We start from the raw sequence: 25,280 nt of genomic DNA on the forward strand, positions 1-25,280 counted from the left end.
TGAAAAGACAGGCCTAAAGAGGTTGAATAACTTGCCCAAGATTACACACCTGGTAAGGAGAAGTAAAGCTGGATTTGAACCCAAGAGACTTTGAATCCAAATCCATGTTCCTTCTACAACATCAGAGGTTCTCATCCATGGGTCCTGGCACATTTTGGATTGTCTCTAGCTTCTTTAAAGTTCCTTAGGTCATTTTAAAAGTTAATACCTGTGTGCTCTAGATCACCCAGATGACTGCCTTATAACCGGATACTGCCAGGCATTCTCATTTCCCACAGGATCTGAATATCACCTTGCAGCCTAAAGTGAGTGCCCTCAACATAGCTGGGCATGGGAGCTGTAGGGCACAGGAAGGAAGCAGTTACCTGGCTGTGGCCTTGGCTTGCAGCTCAGGGAAGGCAGCGTGGCCCTGCACCATGTGGTCTATCTGAAAAACAAGAGAGAAGGGTCAGTCTTAGTGTCTCTAGTCTCTATTCCAGCCAAAAAAGATTTATCCAAATGTCTGTTTCTTTCAACTCTTTGTTTATAAAGGATCTAAGCATGTTAAAAAGCCAGCTCAGCGAGAGTGTGTCAGCTCTTACAGAAATCTAGTTTTGCTTAACCTTGTGTTGGCCTCTTGGAGGCCAAAACAATGATGGTGTATTACAGAACTGTATGCCGGAAACCTATATAATTTTGTTAACCAATGTGACCCTGATAAATTCAATAAATAAAAAATGAAAATAAAAATTTACTTGAATTTTTAAGAAAGAAGTATAAAGAGAAGAGTAGCGGGAAACGAAGCTCTCAAGGCTAACCCTGCAGCAGCAAGTCCAAGAATGAGGTGTGAGAAAAGGAGTGAGAAGGAGAGGTCACTCAAGGTAAGTGCTGAGGAGCTGATGTTGAAGCACTAACCTCTGGGTCATACCTTTTCCACCTCCTGATCCAGGCTCATTTTTTAAATTTCTTTATTGATTAAGGTATTACATATGTGTCCTTATCCCCCCATTACCCCCCTGACCCTCCCCCACTGATCCAGGCTCTTACCCTAGGGAAATGCCAGACCCAGAACTACTCATTGTGTCTTATTAATGGAGAAGTTGAATGAAAGACATTTTGAGGAGGAAGACTCGGTTAAAAAAAAAAAAAGAAAAAAGAAAGAAAAGTGTTGTCCCAGAAGAGTCAAGAGAACCTTCTCTGATTGAAAAGTTATGTCACATGGAGCTGTAGGGCACAGGAACTGGAACATACCACTAGCTCTCCAAGGACAAAGATGTCCGAGCTCCATGGACAACTATCTTCTTCTCATGTCTAGGATTTTATTCCCTAAGCCATTTGAGTGCTCTAAACAAAATACTATGTAACACGCATCAGGAAGAGGAACGCTTTCCCGTGCTGTTGCTCTGCTTGCTAGAGCACACCCAACACTGCACTGGGTTCCTGAACTTAATCTGCGTGTTTTCTCAAAGTTTCCATGAGTCTCTAGGACTCCAAAACAACTGTTCTGACAGATTTATTTTCATTCAAACAATGAACCAACTGGTTGTTTTGGCCTCATAGAGATAGCTCTCTGAGCATGCTTCTTGAGAGCCACGTCTGTGTAGGGAGGGAGAGAACTGGTTCTGGAGCCACAGTGGCTGGGTTTGAGGCTGGCTCTGATTTCAACTAGCTTTGTGACTTTGTGCAACTCACTTAGCTTCTCTGGGCCTCAATCACCTCCTTTCCCCTTCTCCAGCCTCCTTTTAAAACAAGATTGCTGGGCCCGGCCAGTGTGGCTCTGTGGTTGAGCATCGACCAATGAACCAGGAGGTCATGGCTCCATTCCCTGTCAGGGAACATGCCTGGGTTTCGGGCTTGATCCCCAGTAGGGGGTGTGCAGGAGGCAGCGAATCAATGATTCTCTTTCATCAGCGATGTTTCTATCTCTCTCTCCCTCTCCCTTTCTCTCTGAAATCAACAAAAATATATTTAAAAACAACACAGGATTGCTGGGATTTAGAGACTATCTCCCATAATGCCAACAATAGTATAAATACTATCACCTAAAATTTATTGTCTCATTTGCCATATATTAATAATAAACTAAGCATTTCATCTAAATTATCTTATTCCTTATAATACCTCCATGGAAAAGACACTATTGCTCACTATGGAGATGAGAAACTGGGAGTAAAGGAGATAAAGTAATTTGCCCAAGGTCACAGGGGAATAAGTGACAGATCCTTTTGTTTTTAACCAGGTCTCTCTGTATGGAAAATCCTTATTCTTGACTACTATGCCACATTACCTATTAAACTTCCAGGTATAATATAATTTCTTGAACTCTATTTGTACAGTTTTGCAGAATGTTTCAATATTATAGCAAAGCAACTGGTCATTTCAATGACAGGAAATGCAGGTTTTGAAGACTTATTTCCTATGTGGGTTAGAGTGATAAGGCATATTCTGGACCTTAAAGAGGCTGCATCAGTAAGACATTACTTGATTTGATGCTAATTTCAATGGGAAGTACTTTAGGAGGTGAGAGAAGGGATCCTATATAATAAAAGGCTAATATGCAAATTGATCAAATGGTGGAATGACCAGTTACTATGACGTGCACTGACCACCAGGAGGCAGACACTCAATGCAGGAGCTGCCCCCTGGTGGTCAGTGTGCTCCCACGGGGAAGCACCGCTTAGGCAGAAGCTGGGCTCAAGGCTGGCGAGTGCAGTGGAGGTGCTAAGGATGTCCCACTGATGGCTTAGGCTGCATGGAGCAGGCCTAAGCTGGCAGTCGGACATCCCCCGAGGGCTCCTGGACTGTGAGAGGGCACAGTCTGAGCTGAGGGACACCCCCCCCCCCCGAGTGCATGAATTTCGTGCACTGGGCCTCTAGTATTTAAATAAGCTCCCAAGAGGAAGCACAGAACCTAGCATGTGTGGTGCATGCATAATGGCAGTTATTCAGTATTTACTGAATGTCGAATGCATGAGGTATTGTGCCTAGCCTCCAGGAACACAGTGGAAAATAAGCAAGCTAATACAATACATAGTACCATTGAGATCAATAATTTGGCAATTATAGTATAGTTGGGGGAGGTGAGGCTTCAGCTGAGAGGCCAAGAACAGGCAGTTTGGAGGAGAAAAGAGTTGAAGGCAAGGTATGCGAAAAGGAGACGGTGATGAGTAAAGAGATGAAAATGGAGAGACATATGTGGTTACAGACAATATGGAGACTGGTCAAGCCCTATGCCTGGAATATTATAGATGCTCAATAAACATTTGTTGAATAAATGTAGGATGCACGAACCATACAGAGGCACACCACAGGCTCAAAGAGTACCATGTACTTCTTGTTAGCACTTACCACATATCACCTGGGTGTCTATTTGTGCGAGGCACAATTTGGTCACAAGGTAACTGTATGTTAAATTAGAGAATAAGTGAAGTATTGGAAATAGGGAATAAACGAGGAGCATGGGGACATATAGTGGGTCTTAAAAATCAGGCAAGTGATTAAGTGTTTAGAGTTTTATTGAATTCGAGGCCTTAGAAAATTATTTTGATTTAGGGAGCAAAATGGTAAAAAAATAAAAATAAAAAATAAAAAAGTTAAGAAATATAAGTCTGGTTGGGTATATAGGCCAGGGAGATGAGTAGGCATAGACAGCAGGATATGCAGGCCCACTCAGAGGCTAACACTAGGAATACAAGGCATGAATACTCCCTGTCCTGGTTCTGTTGTGGCATTTGTGAAGTCCTTTTACAATTCTTAGTTTATACATCAGCACTCTGAGTGATTTTAAACAAAAAGCCTCATTATGTCCCAGCCCCCTAGTGCCTATTATAATGCCTAACATCTTGAAGAAATGACTGAGATATATTTTGAAGAAAATGAAACAAATTTAGTGACTAACCGGTTACAGAATATAAAAAAATCTGAGTCAAGGATGTCTAAACTTTTGGGTATAAGAAAAAAAGTGTACATATCCTATATAATAAAGAGGTAATACACAAATTAACCCTCACACCCTCACAAGATAGCTGCCTATGACCAGGCCGGCAGGGGGGTTAGTGAGGGATGACCAAACGACTGAACAAGCAGGCTGCATGGGGTGACCAGGCCAGCAGTGGGGTTAGTAAGGGACAACCAAATGACTAAACAGCAGGCTGCGTGAGGCGACCAGGCCAGCGGGGAGGTTAGTGAGGGACAACCAAACGACTGAACAGCAGACTGCGTGGGGCAACCAGGCCAGTGGGGGGGGCCATGAGGGGTGACCAGGCCAGCAGTTGGGGGTGACCAGGCCAGCAGGGGGGGCAGTTAGGGTTGACCAGACCAGCAGAGGGAGGCAGTTGGGGGCAACCAGACCAGCAGGGGGTGGCAGTTAGGGGTGATAAGGCTGGCATGCAGAGGCAGTGAGGGGCAATCAGGCTGGCAGGGAGGGCAGTTAGGGGCAACCAGGCAGGCAGGCAGGTGAGCAATTAGGAGCCAGTGGTCCAGGATTATGAGAGGGACATCTCCTGAGGGGTCCCGGATTGGAGAGGGTGCAGGCTGGGCTGAGGGGATCACCCCTCTGTGCACAAATCATGTACTGGGCCTCTAGTATATATCATTGTTAATCCTCACCTGAGGATATTTTTTCACCATTGATTTTTTTTTTTAAAGTAACAAGATATGTATTTTATTGATTTTTTAAAGAGAGGAAGGGAAAGGGATAGAGAGTTAGAAACATTGATGAGAGATAAACATTGATCAGCTGCCTCCTGGACACCTCCCACTGGAGATGTGCCCGCAACCAAGGTACATGCCCTTGACTGGAATAGAACCCGGGACACTTCAGTCCGCGGGCCGAGGCTCTATCCACTGAGCCAAACCGGTCAGGGCCACCATTGATTTTTAGAGAGAGTATAAGGGAGGGAGAGGAAGAGGAAGAGAAAGAGAGATAGATGTATGTGAGAGAGACACAGTGACTGGATGCCTCCTGCATGCACCCCTACTGGGGCTGGGGATCAAATCTGCAACCCAGGTACCTGCCCTTGACCAAGAATATAACCTGTGAGTCTTTGGTGTGCAGGCCGATGCTCTGACCTGAGCACACCGGCCCAGGTGTATTTTCTGTATTTCTGATGCTCTGATATCTGGGGCCTTATTGACCCTGGAGTGGTGGCCTCTCCTAGGACTAGCCAATTCCTAGAGATAGTAAAGGACTCAGCTCACATGTGAGCATGCCTTTTATGCAAACTGACTAATCCAGAGGCCACCTCCCCACACCTTATCTACGGGCCACTGTTTTCCTGTTCTCATCGTCCCAGGGCCAGGTACCAGACAATGGGACAACCCCAGTGCTTCACGTGTGGCCCTTCATGGTGTGGCATGCTCCCTCCTCTTGAGAACTGAGAGTAACAAACTCCTTTCAGTGGCAATATCACCTGATCTGCTGACCTCATCATACTGGAATGCAAATAAAATCTATATTTTAAAACAGTGGTTTGTGGAAAGAACATGCACTTTGGAAACAGACAGGCTTGGGTTCAGATTCATGGTCTATACTTATATTCTGTGCTATAGGAAAAGTTATTTGACCTCTCAGAACCTCATTTCCTTCAATAGTAAAATAGGGTTAATAAAATTTTCTTTTCAGGGAAGGTTGTGGTGAGTGGTATATAGGTGGCTTTCAGTTCATAACTCCTATTGCTAAAAAGGAGTGCCACCAAAAGAGTAAAAATAGCTGGGAGAACAGTATCACAAATGGTCAGCTGCATTTTTGTTTGTTTGTTTTTCATAGCATCTGGTGGTAAAGGCCCACCCTGATTAGCAAAGACCAAGCCAGTTTGTCAAATAACTCAGCATTCATTTCAAGAGCCTGAAATGCCTGTTCCTAGGGTTGGTCTCTCTACTTATGTTTGATTCACTAATGTATTTAGCACAATATAGAAGAACACAGTGTCCCATTAGTGGTTACTTGTTTTCCAATGAAATAACCAGTTTAACCACAATCACTGTGTTTGCCAAGTGGTTGCCTTAGAAATATATAGACAGAGCTAGTCTAACTCTAGGACTATTTTCTTGTTCCCTCCATCTTCTCAGATTTCAGCTCTGAGAGCAGGCAGTTAGAAGGTTAGGCAGAAAAGTCTACCAACTATTTGGTTAGGTAGGAAGCCCGCACTGGATTGGGTCAGATCTTCAAGATGGCTCTGGGGTCTAGATCAAGAGGGAGAGGCCACCTTACAATACATAACTTGGGTTGGATTTCTGGCCCTTCCTTACAAAGGTGGAATCTGACTTTAGAACATGGGAGGAATAGAAATGCAATATAGTATAACAGAGTGATCAAAAATGGTCAGTATGAGGTGGCATCTGGCCCACAGATGTATTTTATTTGGGAAATAGAATGCTTTTTAAAAAAAAAAATGAGCCAATATTTTAAAATTTGAAGATTTTACTTAATATCCATACTTGGTTTTCTTTTGAAGATACGGGGCCACCCATGCTCCCTTATGACAAGAGTCAGCTGGAGTGGAGTGGTGACTGATCCCTCAGACAGTCTGTAAGAAGCACCACCACTCCCTATCACGTCCCAACAACAGACACAGATTTCATCAATGTATCATCAGGACTGCACTAATGCTTCATTGTCGTGGAGATCTATTTCTCTATGCCCTTCTCTCTGTCAAAGGAGGGATCATGGAATTCAGACCTAGAGTACGAGTTGAAAGAAAAATTTCTCTGTGGGAGTAGAAAAAATATTTATTTGTCAAGTCTGTTTATTCATTTACGCTGTCTGACTGCTTCGGGTATTTGAGGTTTTGACCCTTGCAGAGAAAGCACAGACAAGAAATCCTGAGACCCAAGTTCAGTTCTGACTCAGGGCATGATCATGGACAAGCACATGTCTAGTTTTCTCTGTTAAACATTTAACAAATTAACATGAAAAATACACAACTGTTTGTAAAATTACACAGAGAATTACATTGCCTGAGATATTAAAACTGTTGGCAAAAAGTTCACACGCAAGGAAAATCCCTAACAAAGGCAAACTTAGAGTTGAAGAATTTTAGGTTCTATGATTATTTTGCTAAGACAAAGCTATCTTATTGCATGATGAATTTTTCTGTATTAAAATCAGTTTCATGTATGAGTCTTGAGGCTGTATTTCATCTTGCTTTGCAGATAAAGAAATCATTAGGCACAGAGAAATGGTCATCACTTGTCACCTGCCTTCTTACCACTAGGATTTACTTGTAGTATCACTTTTTCTTTTCATTTAAGCTATTCCAGCTCTTCATTTACCTCGTCTTTTAATTTATAGTGAAAACATTTTGCCTGATTTTCCCAGCCTTAAAACTATCATGAAAATCTAAGGAAAGAAGAAAGCCCAACCTAAGAACAACCAACATTCCTGGAAGAAAATATCTTTTGTTTTACAACTTAATATTAGTTTTCTGTAGAACAACTTCACTTACAAGTGGATGAATTCAGATTTAATGAAGAACTAGTTTAGTCAGTTTTATTCACCATCAAGGCTGGTTGCTTTGTGCATTTTTGTAGTTTAATTAGTTCACTTATTCATGAAACTAATGTGATATATGGCTACCTTGTGCCAACCACCAATCTAATAATCAGGATACAAAGATAAATGAAAGTCACTGCCTATGAGTGGAGGACGGCATGCCAATATTCTAATATGGCCTAGACTGGTAAGTTTCCTTATAGAATCAACAAATGAATTAACTGAACACCTACTCTGTTCTAGCGCTAGTAAGTAAGCACAGGCAATTAAGACAGATGTAAACTCTGTCCAAATGGAGACTATATTCTACTGAAAGATAGGGACAGTCAATAAATAAGTATAATAATTACAGAGATATTAGTGATTTGAAGGACTAATTTAAATAGAGGGTTTAGGGAAAACCTGGTGGCTGAATTTAAACTAAGACATAAAAAAAAGAATCAACAATTTCCAAGTAAAGAGAATAATAAAGGCAAATATTCTATAGTGAGTAGAGCATCATATGTCAGGAATTGGCAAGAATCCAGTGAGACTCCACTGGAGTAAACATGTAGGAAAGATGTGTGAAATGAGGATAGGGAGCTAGGAAGTAGGGAGAATCAAGCAGCTGTGGCAAAGGCTTTAGAGTTTATTCTAAGCACAATGGGAAGACACAGAAGACTCAGGGTACGAATGTAATCCTATTTGCTTTAAAAGAAATCATTCAGGGGTTTTACCTCTTATATGGATTGAATAGCTCATGTCACAGGAATTCTCCCAAGGGTAATAATTATAAACACTGCTCAAAATATATCAAATAATTCTCTGTAGACACTGGAAAGGGACCAAAACCAGGTAGAAGATGGAGAGGAGTAGACATGTGTAAAGAAAAATACATCACTACATATGTTTCCCGATTTTACAGATTTTGGCCTGAGGACATGCCCCAATCAAAGCCATAGAGGATTGCTAATACTCAGGACATATGCAGTCTTCTGGACTAAGAAATGAGAGGTCAGAGTTCAAGGCAACCATAGCAGCTAGTAGTAAGATGGGGGTAGTGGGAACCATAGAAAAGGAGCTCAGCATTATGCATATAAATGTGACACTAATCTCTGGATGATTTCTGAATTACATTATAAGTAACCCAGCAAAGACCTCAAGAGAGATTTCAGAAGGTGCTAGCACAGGAGAGACAAAGTCTGGAGTTCAAGTTGAGCCAAATAAATTATCTTTACTAAAGCAAACAAACAAAAAATCAATACTCATCAGAGAAATGAGAATCCAGTGTCTTAGAATATACCATTTAATGAACAATGACCCTGAGATGACACAGATGTTAGAATTAGAAGACAAAAAATTTAAAGCTGATAATTTAACAGTGCTTAAGGATGTAAAGGATAATATTATCATAATTAATACAGAGAGAAAATAGCAAAGAATTAGAAACTATTAAAAATGAAAAGTCTATGGCTACCATCAACAAATGACAAGTGCTGGCGAGGATGTGGAGAAAAAGAAACCCTAGTACACTGCTGATGGGAATACAGACTGGTGCAGCCAGTATGGAAAACAGTATGGAGTTACCTCAAAAAATTAAATATGTAACTGCCAGTTGACCCAGTGATCCCACTTCTGGGAATATATCCTAAGAAATCCAGAACACCAATCAGAAAGAAAGTATGCACCCCCATGTTCATAGAAGCACAATTTACTATAGCTAAGATCTGGAAATAGCCCAAGTGCTCATCAGTAGACGAGTAGATAAAAAACTGTGGTACATTTATACTATGGAATACTATGCAGCAGTTAAAAAGAAGGATCTCTTACCCTTTGAGGCAGCATGGAGGGACCTGGAGAGTATTATGCTAAGCAAAATAAGCCAGCCAGAGAAAGACAAGTATGATATGATCTCACTCATATGTGGAATCCAATGAACAAAAAAAATGCATGAAAAAAATAGATCCAGAGACATGGAAGCGTGGAACAGAGTGTGGAATCTCAGAGGGAAGTGGGTGCAGGTGGGAAGTGATCAACCAAAGAACTTGTATGCATATATGCATAACCCATGGACATAGGCAATAGGGTGGTGAAGGCTGGAAGTGGAGGGCAGAGGTATGCTAGAAGGGGTCAGTGGGGGGAAAGGGATATGTAAAACTTTCAACAATAAAGATTTAAAGCCCAAAAAAGGAAGAAAATTCTACTATTGGTAAATATAATATCTGAAATAAATATTTAGTGGATGGGCCTAGCAGCTAACTGGAGGTAACAGGGAAAAGAGTCAATGAACTTGAAAACAGACCTAACAGAAGGAGTATCTAATTGAGGGGGAGAGGGAAGAAAAAAAAAAACCCAACAGAATCCCTCAGGGGCCTGTGGAATACCAGCCAAAATTTTCAAATATGTGTACTTGGAGTTACAGCAGAACAAGTGAGAAAAAATGAAGTAGAAAAAGATATTTAAATAAATAGATGCTAAAAATTCCCCAGACTTGGTGAAAGACAGAAATCTACAAATTCAAATCTGGAGGGAAAAGGATAAATCCAAAGACCACCACACCTGAGTACACCATACTAAAAACCAGATATTAACAGAAAATCTTAACAATAGCCAGAGAAAAATACTATACAGTACACAGCAGAAGAATAATACAAATGATGGTTGAGCCCTAGCTGATTTGGCTCAGTGGATAGAGAGTTGGCCTGTGGATCAAAGGGTCCTGGGTTTGATTCTGGTCAAGGGCATGTACCTTGGTTGCAGGGTCCTCCCCGGCCTGGGCCCTGGTCGGTTGCAAGCAGGAAGCAACCAATTGATGTGTTTCTCTCACATTGATGTTTCTCTCTATCTTTCCCTCTCTCTCCTCCACTCTCCCTAATAATCAATGGAAAAATGTTCTCCGGTGAGAATTAACAAAAAAATAAAAAAAAAATGATGAGTTGACTTCTCATAAGAAAAAATGATGCCTAAAATGTATATAGAAATGCAAATAAAATTCTGAAAATTTCCCTAACCAGTTTGGCTCAGTGGATAAAGCGTCGGCCTGCGGACTGAAGGGTCCCAGGTTTGATTCCAGTCAAGGGCATGTACCTTGGTTGCGGGCACATCCCCAGTGGGGGGGGGGGGGTGCAGGAGTCAGCTAATCAATGTTCCTCTCATCAATGTTTCTAACTCTCTATCCTTTTCCCTTCCTCTCTGTAAAAAATCAGTAAAATATATTTATAAAAATTCTGAAAATTGAAAAAATATTCAATTTAGCCAAAAGAAGGCAGAAAAGAAGAAACAGAGAAAAAAATAGGCATAATAAATAGCAAAATGGAAAACCTAAATCCAACCATATTCATCTTTACATTAAATGTAGATAGATTAAACACTCTAAAAAAGCAGAGATTACAAGGCTATAGAAAAGCAAGATTCAACTCTATGCCATGCACAAAAGATGCACTTGACATAGACTGTGAAAGAGAAAATGGTGGTTTGGCCAATGGTGCTGGGAGAGGAGGTGGAGAACCAAAAATGAACTGGTGATATATATTTTGAACTTAGAATCAATAGGACTTCGTAATGGATTGGATGTAGGCAGAGAGGGGAAATGAGTTAAGAATTAATCCTAATTTTCTGGCTTTAATAAAATATAAATGATTGTGCTCTTTACTAAGATGAAGACAAATAATGGAGGATCACCTTATGGGGTATATCAGTTACTACAGTCAGAAACCTGTGAGTAATTCTTGACTTCTTCCTCCCCCTGCCTCTGTGACATCTAATCAATCTTCTACATTGATAACAATGCTATCCTTCAAAAATGGACCGCTCTCTTTTCTGTACACTTCATGTCCACTCCATCAGGAAATCCTGTTGGGTCTACCTTCAAAATAAATAAAAATCTGACCACTTCTTAGCAGCTCCCCTGCCACCGTCTCACAGCTGCATTATAGCTGGATTACTGCCTCTCTTGGTCACCTGCTTCCATCTCCCCTACTCTCACCCCAGAGATTATTCCCAACATAGCAGGGAGCAGCAAGAAGCATCCCTTCAAAACCTGTTATAGCGTATCTCTCCCGTGCTCATTAGTCTCCAATGGCTTTCCATTTCATTGGAGTAAAAGCTAAAATTCATACAGTGGCCCCTGATTACTAGGTGTAGCGGCTAATAATGTGGATTTTTTCAATAGATGGAGTTACATATATGTTGATATATATGCTATTTGCTATATATGCTATTTTGTTGTATTGACAACAAGCTTCAAAATTTCATATGTCAATTTTTCTGAAGGTGTTAACGTCATAGATATTTTTATGCTTAAAAATGTCGAATTTTGTGCCAAAAAAAGAGCATTTGCGGGAAGTCTTAATTTATTACTTTATTTTGAAGAAAAGTGCTGCTAAATACTTCAGGAAGCTTATGGTGAACATGCTCCATCTCAAGATACTTGTGAATGCTGGTTTAAACGCTTTAAAAGTGATGATTTCGATGTGAAAGACAAATAACGTCCAGGTCAACCAAAAAAGTTTGAAGACCAACAATTACAAGCATTATTGGATAAAGATGGGTGTCAAACTCAAAAACAACTTGCAGAAAGATTAAACATTGCTCAGCAAACAATTCCCGATCATTTACAAGCAATGGGAAAGATTTTAAAGGAAGGAAAATGGGTGCCACATCAATTGAACAAAAGACAAATGGAAAACCAAAAAGTCATCAGTAAAATGTTGCTTCAATGGCACTAAAGAAAGTCTTTTTTGCATCGAATTGTGACTGGAGATGAAAAGTGGATTTATTTTGAGAATCCCAAATGCACAAAATCATGGGTTGATCCAGGTCAACCATCAACATCAACTGCAAGGCCAAATCACTTTGGAAAGAAGACAATGCTGGGATCAGGAAGGTGTGGTGTATTATGAGCTTCTAAAACCAGGTGAAACCATTAATACTGATCACTACCAACAACAAATAATCGATTTGAACCACACCTTGATCATGAATCGACCAGAATGTGCCAGAAAACATGGCAAAGTAATTTTGCTTCATGGTGATGCACCATCACACACTTCAAAACCAGTTAAAGACACGCTAAAAGATCTTGCCTGAGAAGTATTAACATACCTGCTGTATTCACCAGACCTTGCTCCTTCAGATTACCACTTGTTCCCATCAATGGCACACACACTTTCTAAGCAGCACTTCAAAACATAAGAAAAAGTGGAATATTGGGTTTCTGAATGGTTTGCCTCAAAACAAGAAAAGTTCTATTGGGACGGTATCCACAAATTACCTGAAAGATGGGGAAATATGTAGCTAGGGATGGACATTACTTTGAATAAAGTACTTTTGATGTTTCTCTTGAAATTATCATGTTTTCTTTGATTATAAAATCCGCATTATTAACCGGTACACCTAGTACCTCTTTGAACTTATTCCTTACAACTCTCATTTTGGTTCACTCTGCTCTATCCATGTGGCCTCCTTGCTATTTCTGTAATGCCCCAGGCAGGCAACCTCCTCAGGATGTTTGCACTGGTTGTTCCCAAGGCCTGGTAGGTTCTTCCTCCAGCTTTCCTTTTCTTCCTTGTTATTTGTTTGAATGTCATTTCAATGAGGTCTACTTTGACCTCCTTTTTTAAAATTGCAAATTGCTTGCCTGAATCACAAGCTTTCCTTCTCTATTACGTCTAAAAACTTATTTCATGAAATAAGATTCGTTTACTTATTGCTTTATCATGTTCTGTGTATTATCTGTCTCCTCTTGTTAGTCTGTAAGGTTGACAAGGGGACAGATTTTTGGAGGGGGGGGGGCAGAGAGGCTGTTTTAGTCACTGACTTTTTTTTTTCATTCACAACAGTGCCTAGCACATAGTAGGCACTCAGTAAATAGTAGCAGTGTAAATAAATATCACTTTAAGAAGATTGGACTTTATTCCATAGATCGTTGGAGAGCTATCAAGAGTGACAAGGTCATATCTAGGTTTAGAAAGATTGCATTAACTGAAATCTTTAGAGAGGGTATTGTGGACTAAAAGTCTGTATCTTCCCAACATTCATACATTGAAATCCTAATCACAATATAATGGTATTGGGCACTGGGGGCTTAGGGAGGTGATTAGGTCATGAGAGTGGATGGAGTCCATGAATGGGATTAATGCCCTTAGAAGGGTCTTAAGAGTCCAGAATTCTACCCTTCAACCATGTGAAGACACAAGAAGATGGCCCTCTGTAACCTGGAAAAGGGCTCTGGCCATGCTGACACCGGATCTAGACTTCCATCCTCCAGAATTGTGAGAAGTAAATTTCTGTTGTATGTAAGCTACCCAGTCTATGCTACCTTGTTATAGCAGTCCCAACTGACTAAGACAGGAATTAGAAGGGAAAAGAGTAGAAGCAAGAAGGGAATTGGCTGTGTAGGAGTCCAGGTTGTATATAAAAAATATAGTGAATGCCTGGGCAGGAGGAGAGATCCAGGAGTCACTTGTTTACGCAGAGTTGGTCCTTGTATCCATGAAATCATTCCAATTAGCTAATGGGAAATGCTGGGGACACACCTATGTCTGCACATAGATCCTGTCAATACTGATATGCGTACGTCTCTCTCATGGCCTCACAAAGCCTGCCAACGGCATTTGCTTCACAACGCTTGAACAGAAAGTCACTAACTGACAATAATTGATTCTCAAGGGAATCTATGTATAAGAGAACTCTAAGACACACTCAGAAACACATATACACACAAGTCAGACCCAGTTCTGGAAAGGTCTGGGGCTTGTGGGAGATGACTTGGGTTCGAATCAGCCTCTCCCACTTACAACTAAAAGACCTTGATCAAGTTCCCTTACTGTTCTGTTTATTCTGTTCTATTTATTCACTAGTAAAATTGACATCATAACACACATCCACATGCTGTGAAGATCAGATAAAATACTGCATCTGAATAGGGCCTAAAAGCTCTTGGCACTTAACACATTCCCAGCAGGCTGCAGGGCAGTGCAATCTACTGTTATGTGCAATAATAAATTATAATTATCAGTTGTATATCCAACTTTCCCATAAGATAATGCAGTGGTTCTCAACCTTCCTAATGCTGCGACCCTTTAATATAGTTCCTCATGTTGTGGTGACCCCCAACCATAAAATTATTTTCGTTGCTACTTCATAACTGTAATTTTGCTACTGTTATGATTCATAATGTAAATATCTGATATGCAGAATGTATTTTCATTGTTCGCAACCCACAGGTTAGGAATCATGTGATAATATTCTCGACTGCCTCAGAGTAATCACAAATGAATGAAGGAAGGAAGGGATGAAATCACTACCTCCATAACTATTACAGCACTGTGAACACTGCAAGCTCTTCACACATAGACTGTGCTCCTAAGGCTACCCAGGCTGACTGGCATTGATAATGAGGGAGGAGGCTGGGCAAACCGCTACATTGTGACCCTGTGGCTCAAGGTCATAAATTTAAATTCTGGGTTCAAACAATTCAAAGGTAAAACCCAACCCAAGGTGATGATCCCAGAAAGCTAATGTCACCACAGGCGTGGCTTAGAAACTTGCTGTAGCCTTCCCTCCCCAACACCTCCCACAATAAAAGGGACTTCAAGTAAGAGAGGAAAGGGTGCGTGGAGAGAGAGATGGCCAAGGTCCAGTTGGAAATGAGCTCCGCATCTGGATGCAGTGAGTTTAAGTTCTGTGGAAAAAGTCTGGGCTAAAAGCAATGTGTTTTGCACAAGTGTTCTGGAGAGAGTATTGACAAGCACGAGACAATCCTTGATGGGAGCTTGACTGATGTAACTGAAATCAATCATCTGTGGGGTGCGGGTGTGTGCTTTTCTAAGGGGAAATAAATATTAGAGGCACAAGCTTGAAATGAGTAAAAAATGAGTCCAAATCTCAGTCAGATGAAACAGCAAGGGTTCCAGAGCCAGAAAAGATCCTATCCTATTTTTTCTTCATCCTGAAGTTAACCAGATGGACATTTTTTGCAAAGTACCAATTTATCCACATGCTTGGAATGAAGAACTTGCTTTGTGATGGAAGATCTGTATTTAATTGTAGAAATGAAACAAAATATCTATTTTTCAAATCTAGAGTTTATATCATTTTTGTTTTTCTAAACTTTCTTCTTTTCCCTCCTTGGCTTCGCTTCTCATCTCCATTTTCCTCTCTCCTGCTTTAGATGGTGTATTTATGACTGTGGTTAGAATATACTCGGGACAATGTAATAATGAACAGACAATTTCAGACATGGCATATGAGAGACGATGTGCATATGAAACAAAATATAAAAGATGCCATTTCCTTTTAGGGTGTCCTCTATGACGGCAATGCGCTGTAAAACCAGAGATCAGAATTCATAAAAGGACAAAAGAGAATAAGGAAAGGAAAAGGAGAGGTGAAATGCAAGGGAACCATGTAAAAAGGCCACTGTGAGGGCATCGGTAATCTCTCCGGGCTGTGCTTACTACTCCAGCTTTCAAATCCTCAACCTGTAAAACATGGACAATATCTGTTCCTATCTCACAGGGGTTTTGAGAGGACTAAATGAGATAGTACGTGAAAAGCTCTTGGAATGAAATCTGGGAAATAAGCCTTCAAAATAGCAGGCATTGTGACTCTTTTGAATACCATTCAAGGATTAACAAGATTATATACACAAATCCTTCCCATAGATAAACAACACACTCAGTAAGGTGCGATGATGGTTATTCTTATTGTTATTCTTATTTTACTTTTTGTTTCTATCTCTTTGCTTGCCCTCCCTGGACTGATGCTTTAGTAGACAGTCTGTTTTCTTCTTGATTCAGATTTCACCCCATTATTCTAGTGCAGTGATGGCGAACCTATGACACGCGTGTCAGAGGTGACACACAAACTCATTTTTTTGGTTGATTTTTCTTTGTTAAATGGCATTTAAATATATAAAATAAATAGCAAATATATAAGTCTTTGTTTTACTATGGTTGCAAATATCAAAAAATTTCTATATGTGACACGGCACCAGAGTTAAGTTAGGGTTTTTCAAAATGCTGGCACGCCGAACTCAAAAGGTTCGTCATCACTGTTCTAGTGTTTAGATTTCCTAAGATTTCACTCTCCATAAGCCATGAGTCAATCATGCCTCATCCATATATCCAAGGAAACTACAGATATAGAACTGCCCAACGTGGAACTACAAATGCAACCTGATTGCTTGATGGTGCAAAATCAACTAACCAGATAAAGGCCAAGAATTCCCATGACTCCTATGGAAAACCATCCTGGACTATTATGGAAGGTTTTTTAATGGTAAAGAGATTACCATTTTTATTTAAATTCTGGCTCAGGAAGGAGGAATAAGCAACTCTTCTCTGCAATAACATAACGTTTGGATGTAGATGGCTTATATCCATAGCAACAGAGCAAACTTGGAGTCAAATACTGGGAAAAGCATTTCCAGCCTGACACAGATGTTCAATTTGCATACTAAGCCTCTGAAAACCCGTTGATGGACAGCTCCATGGACAATGCATCCGGCACAAAGACTTGGTTTACTGGATCCTTATCCTTGCTGTAAAAAGCCTCTGGGCTGTGTTCTCTATGAGTTCTGGGTCGGCTAAGGGTGATGGCACCATGATGCAAGGTTAACAAAGGCTATATTTCAGTAATGGGTTTCAATGTGTCACAGAAAAGGAACAGATATTTACATTGAAAGCTGTATAAATACATGGCCCTGGTTTAAACAGGAGGGTGTAAAGTTCCAGTCCCAACGTGCCATAGACATACAGTGATGTCTTACTCCCGGACATTTCCAGCACTGGTTATGAAGACCAATCAGATGTTATTTACTTTACACTCACTGAGTCTGCCTACTAGACAAGGAGCTCCTTAAAACCAGGGAGTGGTGGGGGTCTAACTCATTTAATTCGTCTCTGTAGCCTGTCACAAGAGCAAGGGCAGAGAATATGCTCTTTGAAGCCATCCACCATCTATGCTTCCCCTGACTCTAAAAGTGAATTTGAGGCAGCTAAGCATAAAATAGCAATACACTGAGAAATGGACATTAATCGGTTCTTGCATCTCCATCCAGCTCTGGATCAGATCACTTCTTAAAAATATTTTTTCTTTGGTTCTTTTTTGTCTACTTTTTTCTTGGATCAGATCACATTTTAAAAAATATACATTTGTATTAACTTCAGAGAGGAAGGGAAAAGGAGAGAGAGATAGAAATATCAATGATCAGAGAGACTCATTGATTGGCTGGCTCCTGCACACCCCTCACTATGGATCGAGCCAGCAACCCGGGCATGTACCCTGACCAGGAATCGAACCATGATCTCCTGGTTCTTAGGTCGATGATCAACCACTGAGTCATGCAGGCTGGGCAGATCACTTTTAATTTGACTGAATAATTTAGAAGAGTTGGTGGGGAATCAGACTATAAACAGATGATTTCTATGTAACATAGTAAATGTGAGGTTGGGTAAGTGAGGCTAAGTTTCATTTTCTCTTGCCTTCCAGGTCTAATCCCTCCGAGGCCAGCCGATCTTACCTCAGTCATCAGCACCACCATCCTCATCCAAGCCCTCATGGCTTTTGGTCTGTGGGTGAACTTACTAAAACTGGCCTCCCTGCCTCCAGCCACATGTCCTCAGGCCTTCTTCTCAGTGCTGCTAGCCAGATGTTTTACGACTGAGATCTGAACATTCCTGTCCATTTTTCCAACCTTTCACTGGTTCCCCTTGGTCTTGGTCAAGTAGATAAAATTCAATTCCTTAGCACGCTTTACAGGGAATTCTTATGATGTGGTCCCTGCCCAACTCTCTTTTATGGTAAGTCATTCTTCTAAGACAAGTTTATGCCACAGCTGAAATTCTGGACCATTTTCAATTACCCTCAAATATGCCTTGTTATGTTCACTCCCATGTCTTTGTTCCTATGCCAGTTCTCCTGCCTAGAAGAGTGTTCCTACCCTTCTTTCCTCGTTTGTTCTTATTTATCGTATAAGGCTCAGCACTAATGCCTTCTTCCCTGAAAAGAGTCTCTTAATCCTGCTTTGTGCCAACTCTGTGCCTTGTACCTCTGGCACAGTGCTCAGTTCATGTTTCTGGATTTCTGTCTTCCCTGTTGGACAACTGCAGGAATTTGACAAATTTTCAGCAAGTACCTTCTAAGAACTGAGCTGGATACAAAGAGAAGCATTCCTGCCTTTCAGGAGCTCACAGATTCCTGGAAAAGGCAGATTAGTAAACTAATAAGTATAACAGAATGTGGTAAGAAGCAGAGTTGTGTCTTAAAGGACAAGTAAAAGGATCAAGGTGGTAAAGAACTCTTGGAGCAGGAGAAAAGCACACACAAAGGCACAGAGGAGTGGAGTAATCTAAGTCCTGGGGAAGATATGAGGAAGACAATCTAGCCTTGGTGACAAGTACAGGTGTGGGGCTGGAGGGGAAACACCACAAGGGAATGATGCACACAGAAAACTGCTGAACTATGTCCTCAGGGCTATGGGGAACCACTGAAGGATCTGGGCCGGGGAGTACCATGGTCCTTTTCACAAAATACAATATCAGTCTTGCTACCATGATGAAAGGATTGTTGGGTGAAAGATAGATGAGAAGATGGGTTAGTTATCACCACCCAGACTGACATTTATTCCTTTGGCAAGCATGTGCTTCGTATGCTCCACAGGTTAGACTGCACACTAACAGAAAGTTAATTCTTCTGATTTAGGACCCTGCAAACCTCCCAAGATACTCAGTGTATGGGTAGTGTGACAAATGAGCTGGTCATGGGTGTAAAAACGTTACAGATCATAATGAAAAAAGTGTCAACTTACCAATTTCCCAGTCACACTCTGTCCACCTTCATTCAGCCAGAACCCAGGAACCATGGCTGAGAAATAAGGGCCCCAGACGCCTGGTACGAAAATCGGGTCTTTGCTGATCTGGAAAGAAAGAGACAAGGCATGTGAAAATATTGACCTTTAGGGCTATAAGGAGCCTTCTCATCCTCCTGTCTAGTGATTACATGACTATGGCATTTCGCTTCTTATTAAACAGCTTTCATGGGAGGGAAGTCACTCCCTCTAAAGGAAGGGCATGGTTTCATCTGTGGAAACCTTTCTGATAAATCCACCTAGATGCCAGGATAGCAAAAGAGATCAGAAGAAAAGAATGAAAACTTTCCTTGCTGGCTCCCTCTCCATGGCAGACTGATTGTGAACATGCTGCCCATTTCCCACCCACCCATGTATCCACCCCCTTTGCAAAGTGGCCTTGCAGCTTCTCTCATCGAGAGGTGGGGTCCCCACCTCTTGAACCTGGGCCAGCCTGGCCGTTTATGGCCAACAGAATGAGGTAGAGGAGACACTGTGCCAGTTTTCCAGGCCTCACCCTCAAGAGGCCTGTGTGTTTCTCTGCTCTTCCTCTGGCTCCTCTACCTCTGCCATGAGAGCATGCCCAGGCTTGCCTACTGGATGGAAAGTCATGAACAGAGCTGCGTCAGCCCAGCCGTTGCAGGTGACATTTCACATATACGAGAGCAAAAACAAGATCAGCAAACCCTCCTAGTCGACCAGCCGCTAACAAGCCCAGATCACCAGAACTGCCCTGAGGGACCTGTGAACAAAAACACGTCCTATTGTACGTCACTAAGATGCTGTGTTTGTTTGTTACCTAGCATTTTTTTGGTAATACATAAGTGATACATTACCTTCCTTCTACCAGTACTTACTAATCACCCCACAGCATGCCATCTCCCTCTGTTGGCTCCTCGGGACACAGAGATAAATTAGAGTTCTTATTTTCAAGAAGCTGCCTATCTAAAGGGAGCCCCAAGGAAATGAACAAACAAAACACAGTGTGGCCCAGCCGGTGTGGCTCAGTCGTTGAGCGTCGACTTATGAACCAGGAGGTTACGGTTCGACTCCCTGTCAGGGCACATGCCTGGGTTGTGGGCTCGATCCCTAGTAGGAGGTGTGCAGGAGGCAGCCAATCAATGATTCTCTCTCATCATTGATGTTTCTATCTCTCTCTCTGAAATCAATAAAAACATATTTTAAACACACACACACACACACACACACACACACACACACACACACAGTGTGGTCCACAGGATGGTAGAGAAAAACAGAAAATGTAGAGGGGCACCGGGAGTGAGGAGGGAGGTGGTCCAGAGGTGGCTTCTTAGAGAATGGACATGAGCTTAGACTTAGAGGATTTCGCCAGTTGAGGTGAAACAGTAGGACTTTGTAGAAGATTGTGGTTCTGCTGCTCAGAAAGGTCAGCAGGAGGCTCTGCCTGGCTCTGTCCAGGGAGCAAGATCTGAGTGGACTCCTATTTGTGCTCAGACATTTGGAGTCACATACTTCTCATCAGACATCCTGGGTAAAGCAAGGCAGCAGAGACACAGCAGTATGCTTTCCACAGCACTTCCCAACACTCCCAGGCCCTGCGCTTGTGGAGGAACTGAGTACAGCTTGTTTTGAGGGAGAAAAAGAAAGCACATTTGTACATTAATGAGTGCTTTAATCCTCTGCAATCAACCTAAATATTTAAAAATATTTTTGTGAAAGCTATTTGCATGCTGATGGCTATCTTGGTCTCGAGGCTGCTCTCTACCCGAAAGAAGAGAGTTCATTCTGCTCTGCTGATGACAGGTGTCTGTACAGGACACTGACTTCCCGCTAATAACGGTGCTGTTGGCAACAACAGCAGCTAAGATTGAGTGGGTACTGACTAAAGGCCTTATTTTAAGGACGTTACAGGAATTAAGTCACTTAATTCTCATAAAAGTCCTAAGGGAAGATTCTATCATTATTCCTATTTTACAGGTGTGTAAAACTGAGGCAGAGAGTTAAATAAGATGCCCAAAGTGATAAAAATACAAAGCAGCCAGGCATCACACTCTACAGGTTCTAGATACAGCTCTGCCAAAATATGGTCATGATTTTAGGTTGCCACTTGAATCCTTCATTTGCCTTTCAAGGGCAGAAAGCAAGAGCCATTAGAACCAACAAGGACTCACTCAAACGGAAGGAACCTGGCCTTAAACACAAGTAGGTCAGGGAATCTTCATTTCCAAAAGACTTTTGATAGGTTTTCCCTGATAGATTTGTGAAGAAACAAGGAGAGAGCATGATTAAGTCAAAGTCATATCTTGATTCTATTCCCAATTGCCATTCTAGCCAGTTCTGGTTTTGCTTTTTTATGAGGATTAAGTGATTTAATTCCTGTGCCATGCTTATAGGGGATCTCACACAAGGCAATCTTTCTGGGCCTCAGTTTCCCCATTTCCAAATGGTAGGAATGATATGAATATTGGAGAATTTTTATAAAGATTAATAAGTTATCACATATAAATAGCGTATCATTTGTGTTAAATACCAAGCAAACCTTAGTTCTCCTTGAAATGTGGCGTGTGTGATGGACCAGTCAGGTGACTGGGTTGAATGATCATATCCTTGCAACCATGCAAGGAGGTCTCTAGATTCTTCCTTGGTCTACTGAGTCAATATTCTTGCTAATGAAGCAGAAGAGGATATGGAAGCAAAGCTTATATTTTCAGGTGGTATAAACTTGGAGGATTGTTTATAATGGGCAAGTTCAAATAAAGATCCAAAATTGCTTCAAAGAGCTAGAATATTAAGTAAAATACAACAAGAGGATAGTTAACATTTATAGTTAAAATTTGAACTAAAAAGATAGTGGCAATATTCTCTTGCATAATATTGCTTTTCACAGGCGTTGGTACATGGTTATTCAATTTAGTATTGTTACTGTATGCAGACATTTGACATATTCTTTAATATAAATAAGTTATTGAAACCCACAATGAAATAAAACATTTGGCTGCACAGTACATGCCAGCACTGAGATTGATAACAAGGCTGTAACAATAAGGAAAATAATAATAATAATATTATAATAACAATAATAGTAATAAATGTGGTGTAGTCCCTTTCCTCAAGGAGCTCCTAGTCTGACCAGACAGACATAAAAATTACAACAAAATAAGCCAATTGTTAAGTAAGGTAGGAGAGGAACATGGTAGGAGCCCAAACTGCCTGGAAAAGAGTGAGCACTTCCCAGAGGCGGCCACCTGGGAGCTCGGACTGGAGAAGTAAGTGTTTCCGTAGGCAGAGAGGGAGGAGCATCCAGGCAGAAAGGGCTGTGTGGGCAAGGCTCGGAGTCATGAAGTTGAACAAGCATTCTGATTTTCATGAGGGCTTAGCTTAAAGTTCTGCAACTTACTTTAAATAAAAGAGCATACAGTTTGAAGGATGGGTGTATTTTTGCCTCAACATACTGTTCTGCTTGTCAAAAAATCAATTTTTAAACAACTGTGGGTGGGAAAAAGCTTCAGTGAAACCACTCTCTAAGTCAGTCAATAACAATAGAGAAATAAGAATGAAATAATAAAATGTAATTGATAAAGTTATTGTGTGCTTATTATTGTGCCAAAGAAGCTTCCAGGCTCTTTAGAGACACTGTCACATTTTCTACTCATGACAACCCAATGAGGTAGGTTCTATTGTTATACTCCACCAATTGAAGGTGAAGAAGATTAAATAACTAGTAAATAGTAGAGAAGGAAGTCAGGATCCAAGCTATGAACTATCAACTTATTTCCTCTCTAGACCTATTTTCTCCTCACATATTCTATATAATAAAGAGGTAATATGCAAATTGACCATCATGCCCTTGCACAAGATGGCCGCCCCCATGTGGTCACAGATGGTTGCGCCCATATCGTCAGAAGATAGTCACCCCCAAGTGATCATAAGATGGCTGCCCCCATGTCATCACAAGATGGCCACCGCAAGATGGCTGGCAGGGGAGGACAGTTGTGGGCGATCAGGCCATCAGGGGAGCAGTTAGGCATTGATCAGGCTGGCAGGAGAGTGGTTAGGGATGATCAGGCTGGCAGGCAGGTGAGCAGTTGGGAGCCAACAGTCCCGGATTGTGAGGGGGATGTCCGACTGCAGGTTTAGGCCCAATCCCACAGGGATCCTAAACCGGCAGTCAGACATCCCTCGAAGGGTCCCAGATTGGAGAGGGTGCAGGCTGGGCTGAGGTACACTCCCCAGTGCACAAATTTCGTGCACCGGGCCTCTAGTAAAATAAATAAAATTAGACTAGAGATGTTTAACATCTTTTTTTGTCTTCAAAATCCTCTAAGATTCCATAAAGTTGAGTCATTCCATCCCAGCTGGTCAAGCAGAACTCTCCAGCAAGCCATTTCTGCACAGACTCTGCCCCTACATGGCCTGGGCTCATGGGGTTGCACTGGGCAATCTCTTGGAGCTTCTCCAAGTACCCACTTTCCTCCACTGCTCTCTGACCTGTGGCCAAGATTAGTGCAGGTTTTTGTTTTTTAAATATATATTTTGATTGATTTCAGAGAGGAAGGGAGAGGGAGAGAGAGAAACATCAATGGTGTGAGAGAATCGTTGATCGGCTGCCTCCTGCATGCCCCACACTGGGGATCAAGCCCAAAACCCATGCATGTGCCCCAATCAGGAATCGAACTATGACCTCCTGGTTCATATGTCAATGCTCAACCACTGAGCCACACCAGCTGGGTACTGCAGGGTTTCTTGACTGTGGCCTTCATGGTTGTATTTAATGGCTACTATCTACAGTATCTTATATTAGCTGGATAAATATTCCACGAATATTTATTGCATACACACTGAATTCAAACTACTGTTTTAAACATGAAAAGATGTAGAAACACTGGCCTCTGAGCCATGTAAGGGACATACTCCCTGTCCTCTTGAAGTTTACAGTCTAGTAGGAGCTGGGGTGCAGCACCGGGCTGGGAAGTAAATCAGACATCCAGTGACTTGCGAGTGGACATCTGCATCCAGGCTTACAATTACCCTGCGAGGGTGTGGGGTTAAACCTCCACAGCCCACTTCCAGCTGAAGAGGCAGGTGTGGGGAGGATCAGCAAACTTCCCAGGATCACAGGGATCAGATGTGGTAGAGGAGGGATTAGAAGCCCCTCTCCACGTGCTCCTGCCTCTTTTCATGTGTGCACCCAACCTGGCTCCATGTGTGGATGCCACTGGCTGCTTTTCACCCAACGCTGAGTTACTGTGTTACTGTCGGCTGACTTTCCCTGCGGTGATAAAGCCCAGGCGCCTGCTGACACCTCCCTGGGGAGAGATGACTGGGCTCAGAGCAGGGAGCAACTCCAGCACCATCAACTTCTGCCCTCCCCTCCCCATCACCCGGAGGTTGGCCTAAGCCTCTGGCAGGGGCAGGAGGCAGGCTCCAGGCGCCAGTGGTCCTGGGAGGGAGCAGGAGGTTTTGTTTTGAGTGCCTCCAGTCAGGTTGGGAATTTCAGAGGGTAGCCGCAAGCATGTGTGGGACCGAGTATTTCCGTGGTGGCTCATCTCTCCTTCCAAATGGACTGTGCTATCATCTTACTAGAAAAAACCATTTGTACACATTCCAGCCAACTCCCTACTCACTACACAATACGAAAAGAGAGCACAGAGAATTCCGTTTATGAATGGGGGCTCTAAGCAGTCACCTCCATGTCTGAACTTCTCAGATTCAAATGTAATGAATCATTTGCCTCTCCTACAAAAGAGTGAGGGCACGTGTACAGCAGTGAATGTGGTTTAATAGTGTGAGCATAGATAGACCTTGGAGTCAGACTAATCTAGGTTTCAATTCTGATTCTGTCATTTATTAGCCTTTGAGCTTCTCTGAGACTCAGTTTCTTCATCTAAAAATGGAGATCATCTTCTCTACCACAGAGTTTTGTATGAGTCATAACTGGTATAATGTATACTCGAGGACATAAATGCTCTCAAGAAATGTGAAACAACAGACATTTTA

At 41.8% G+C, this 25,280-nt stretch overlaps 1 protein-coding gene across 8 annotated transcripts in view; it reads right to left on the minus strand.

The window, feature by feature from the left end:
* FGGY (FGGY carbohydrate kinase domain containing) overlaps nucleotides 1–25,280 on the minus strand; it is a 412,099-nt gene that overhangs the window by 122,255 nt on the left and 264,564 nt on the right. For all 8 annotated transcript variants that reach the window (XM_081087572.1, XM_081087570.1, XM_081087567.1 and 5 more), the window contains 2 exons: nucleotides 19,263–19,370; nucleotides 366–427 (listed from right to left, as the gene is read on the minus strand). In XM_081087572.1, the coding sequence (XP_080943698.1) occupies nucleotides 366–427; nucleotides 19,263–19,370 (170 nt within the window). The remainder of the gene's footprint in view (nucleotides 1–365; nucleotides 428–19,262; nucleotides 19,371–25,280) is intronic.

The sequence above is a fragment of the Myotis nattereri genome (genome assembly GCF_964212035.1).
Source record: "Myotis nattereri genome assembly, chromosome: 3".
Classification (NCBI taxonomy): domain Eukaryota; kingdom Metazoa; phylum Chordata; class Mammalia; order Chiroptera; family Vespertilionidae; genus Myotis; species Myotis nattereri.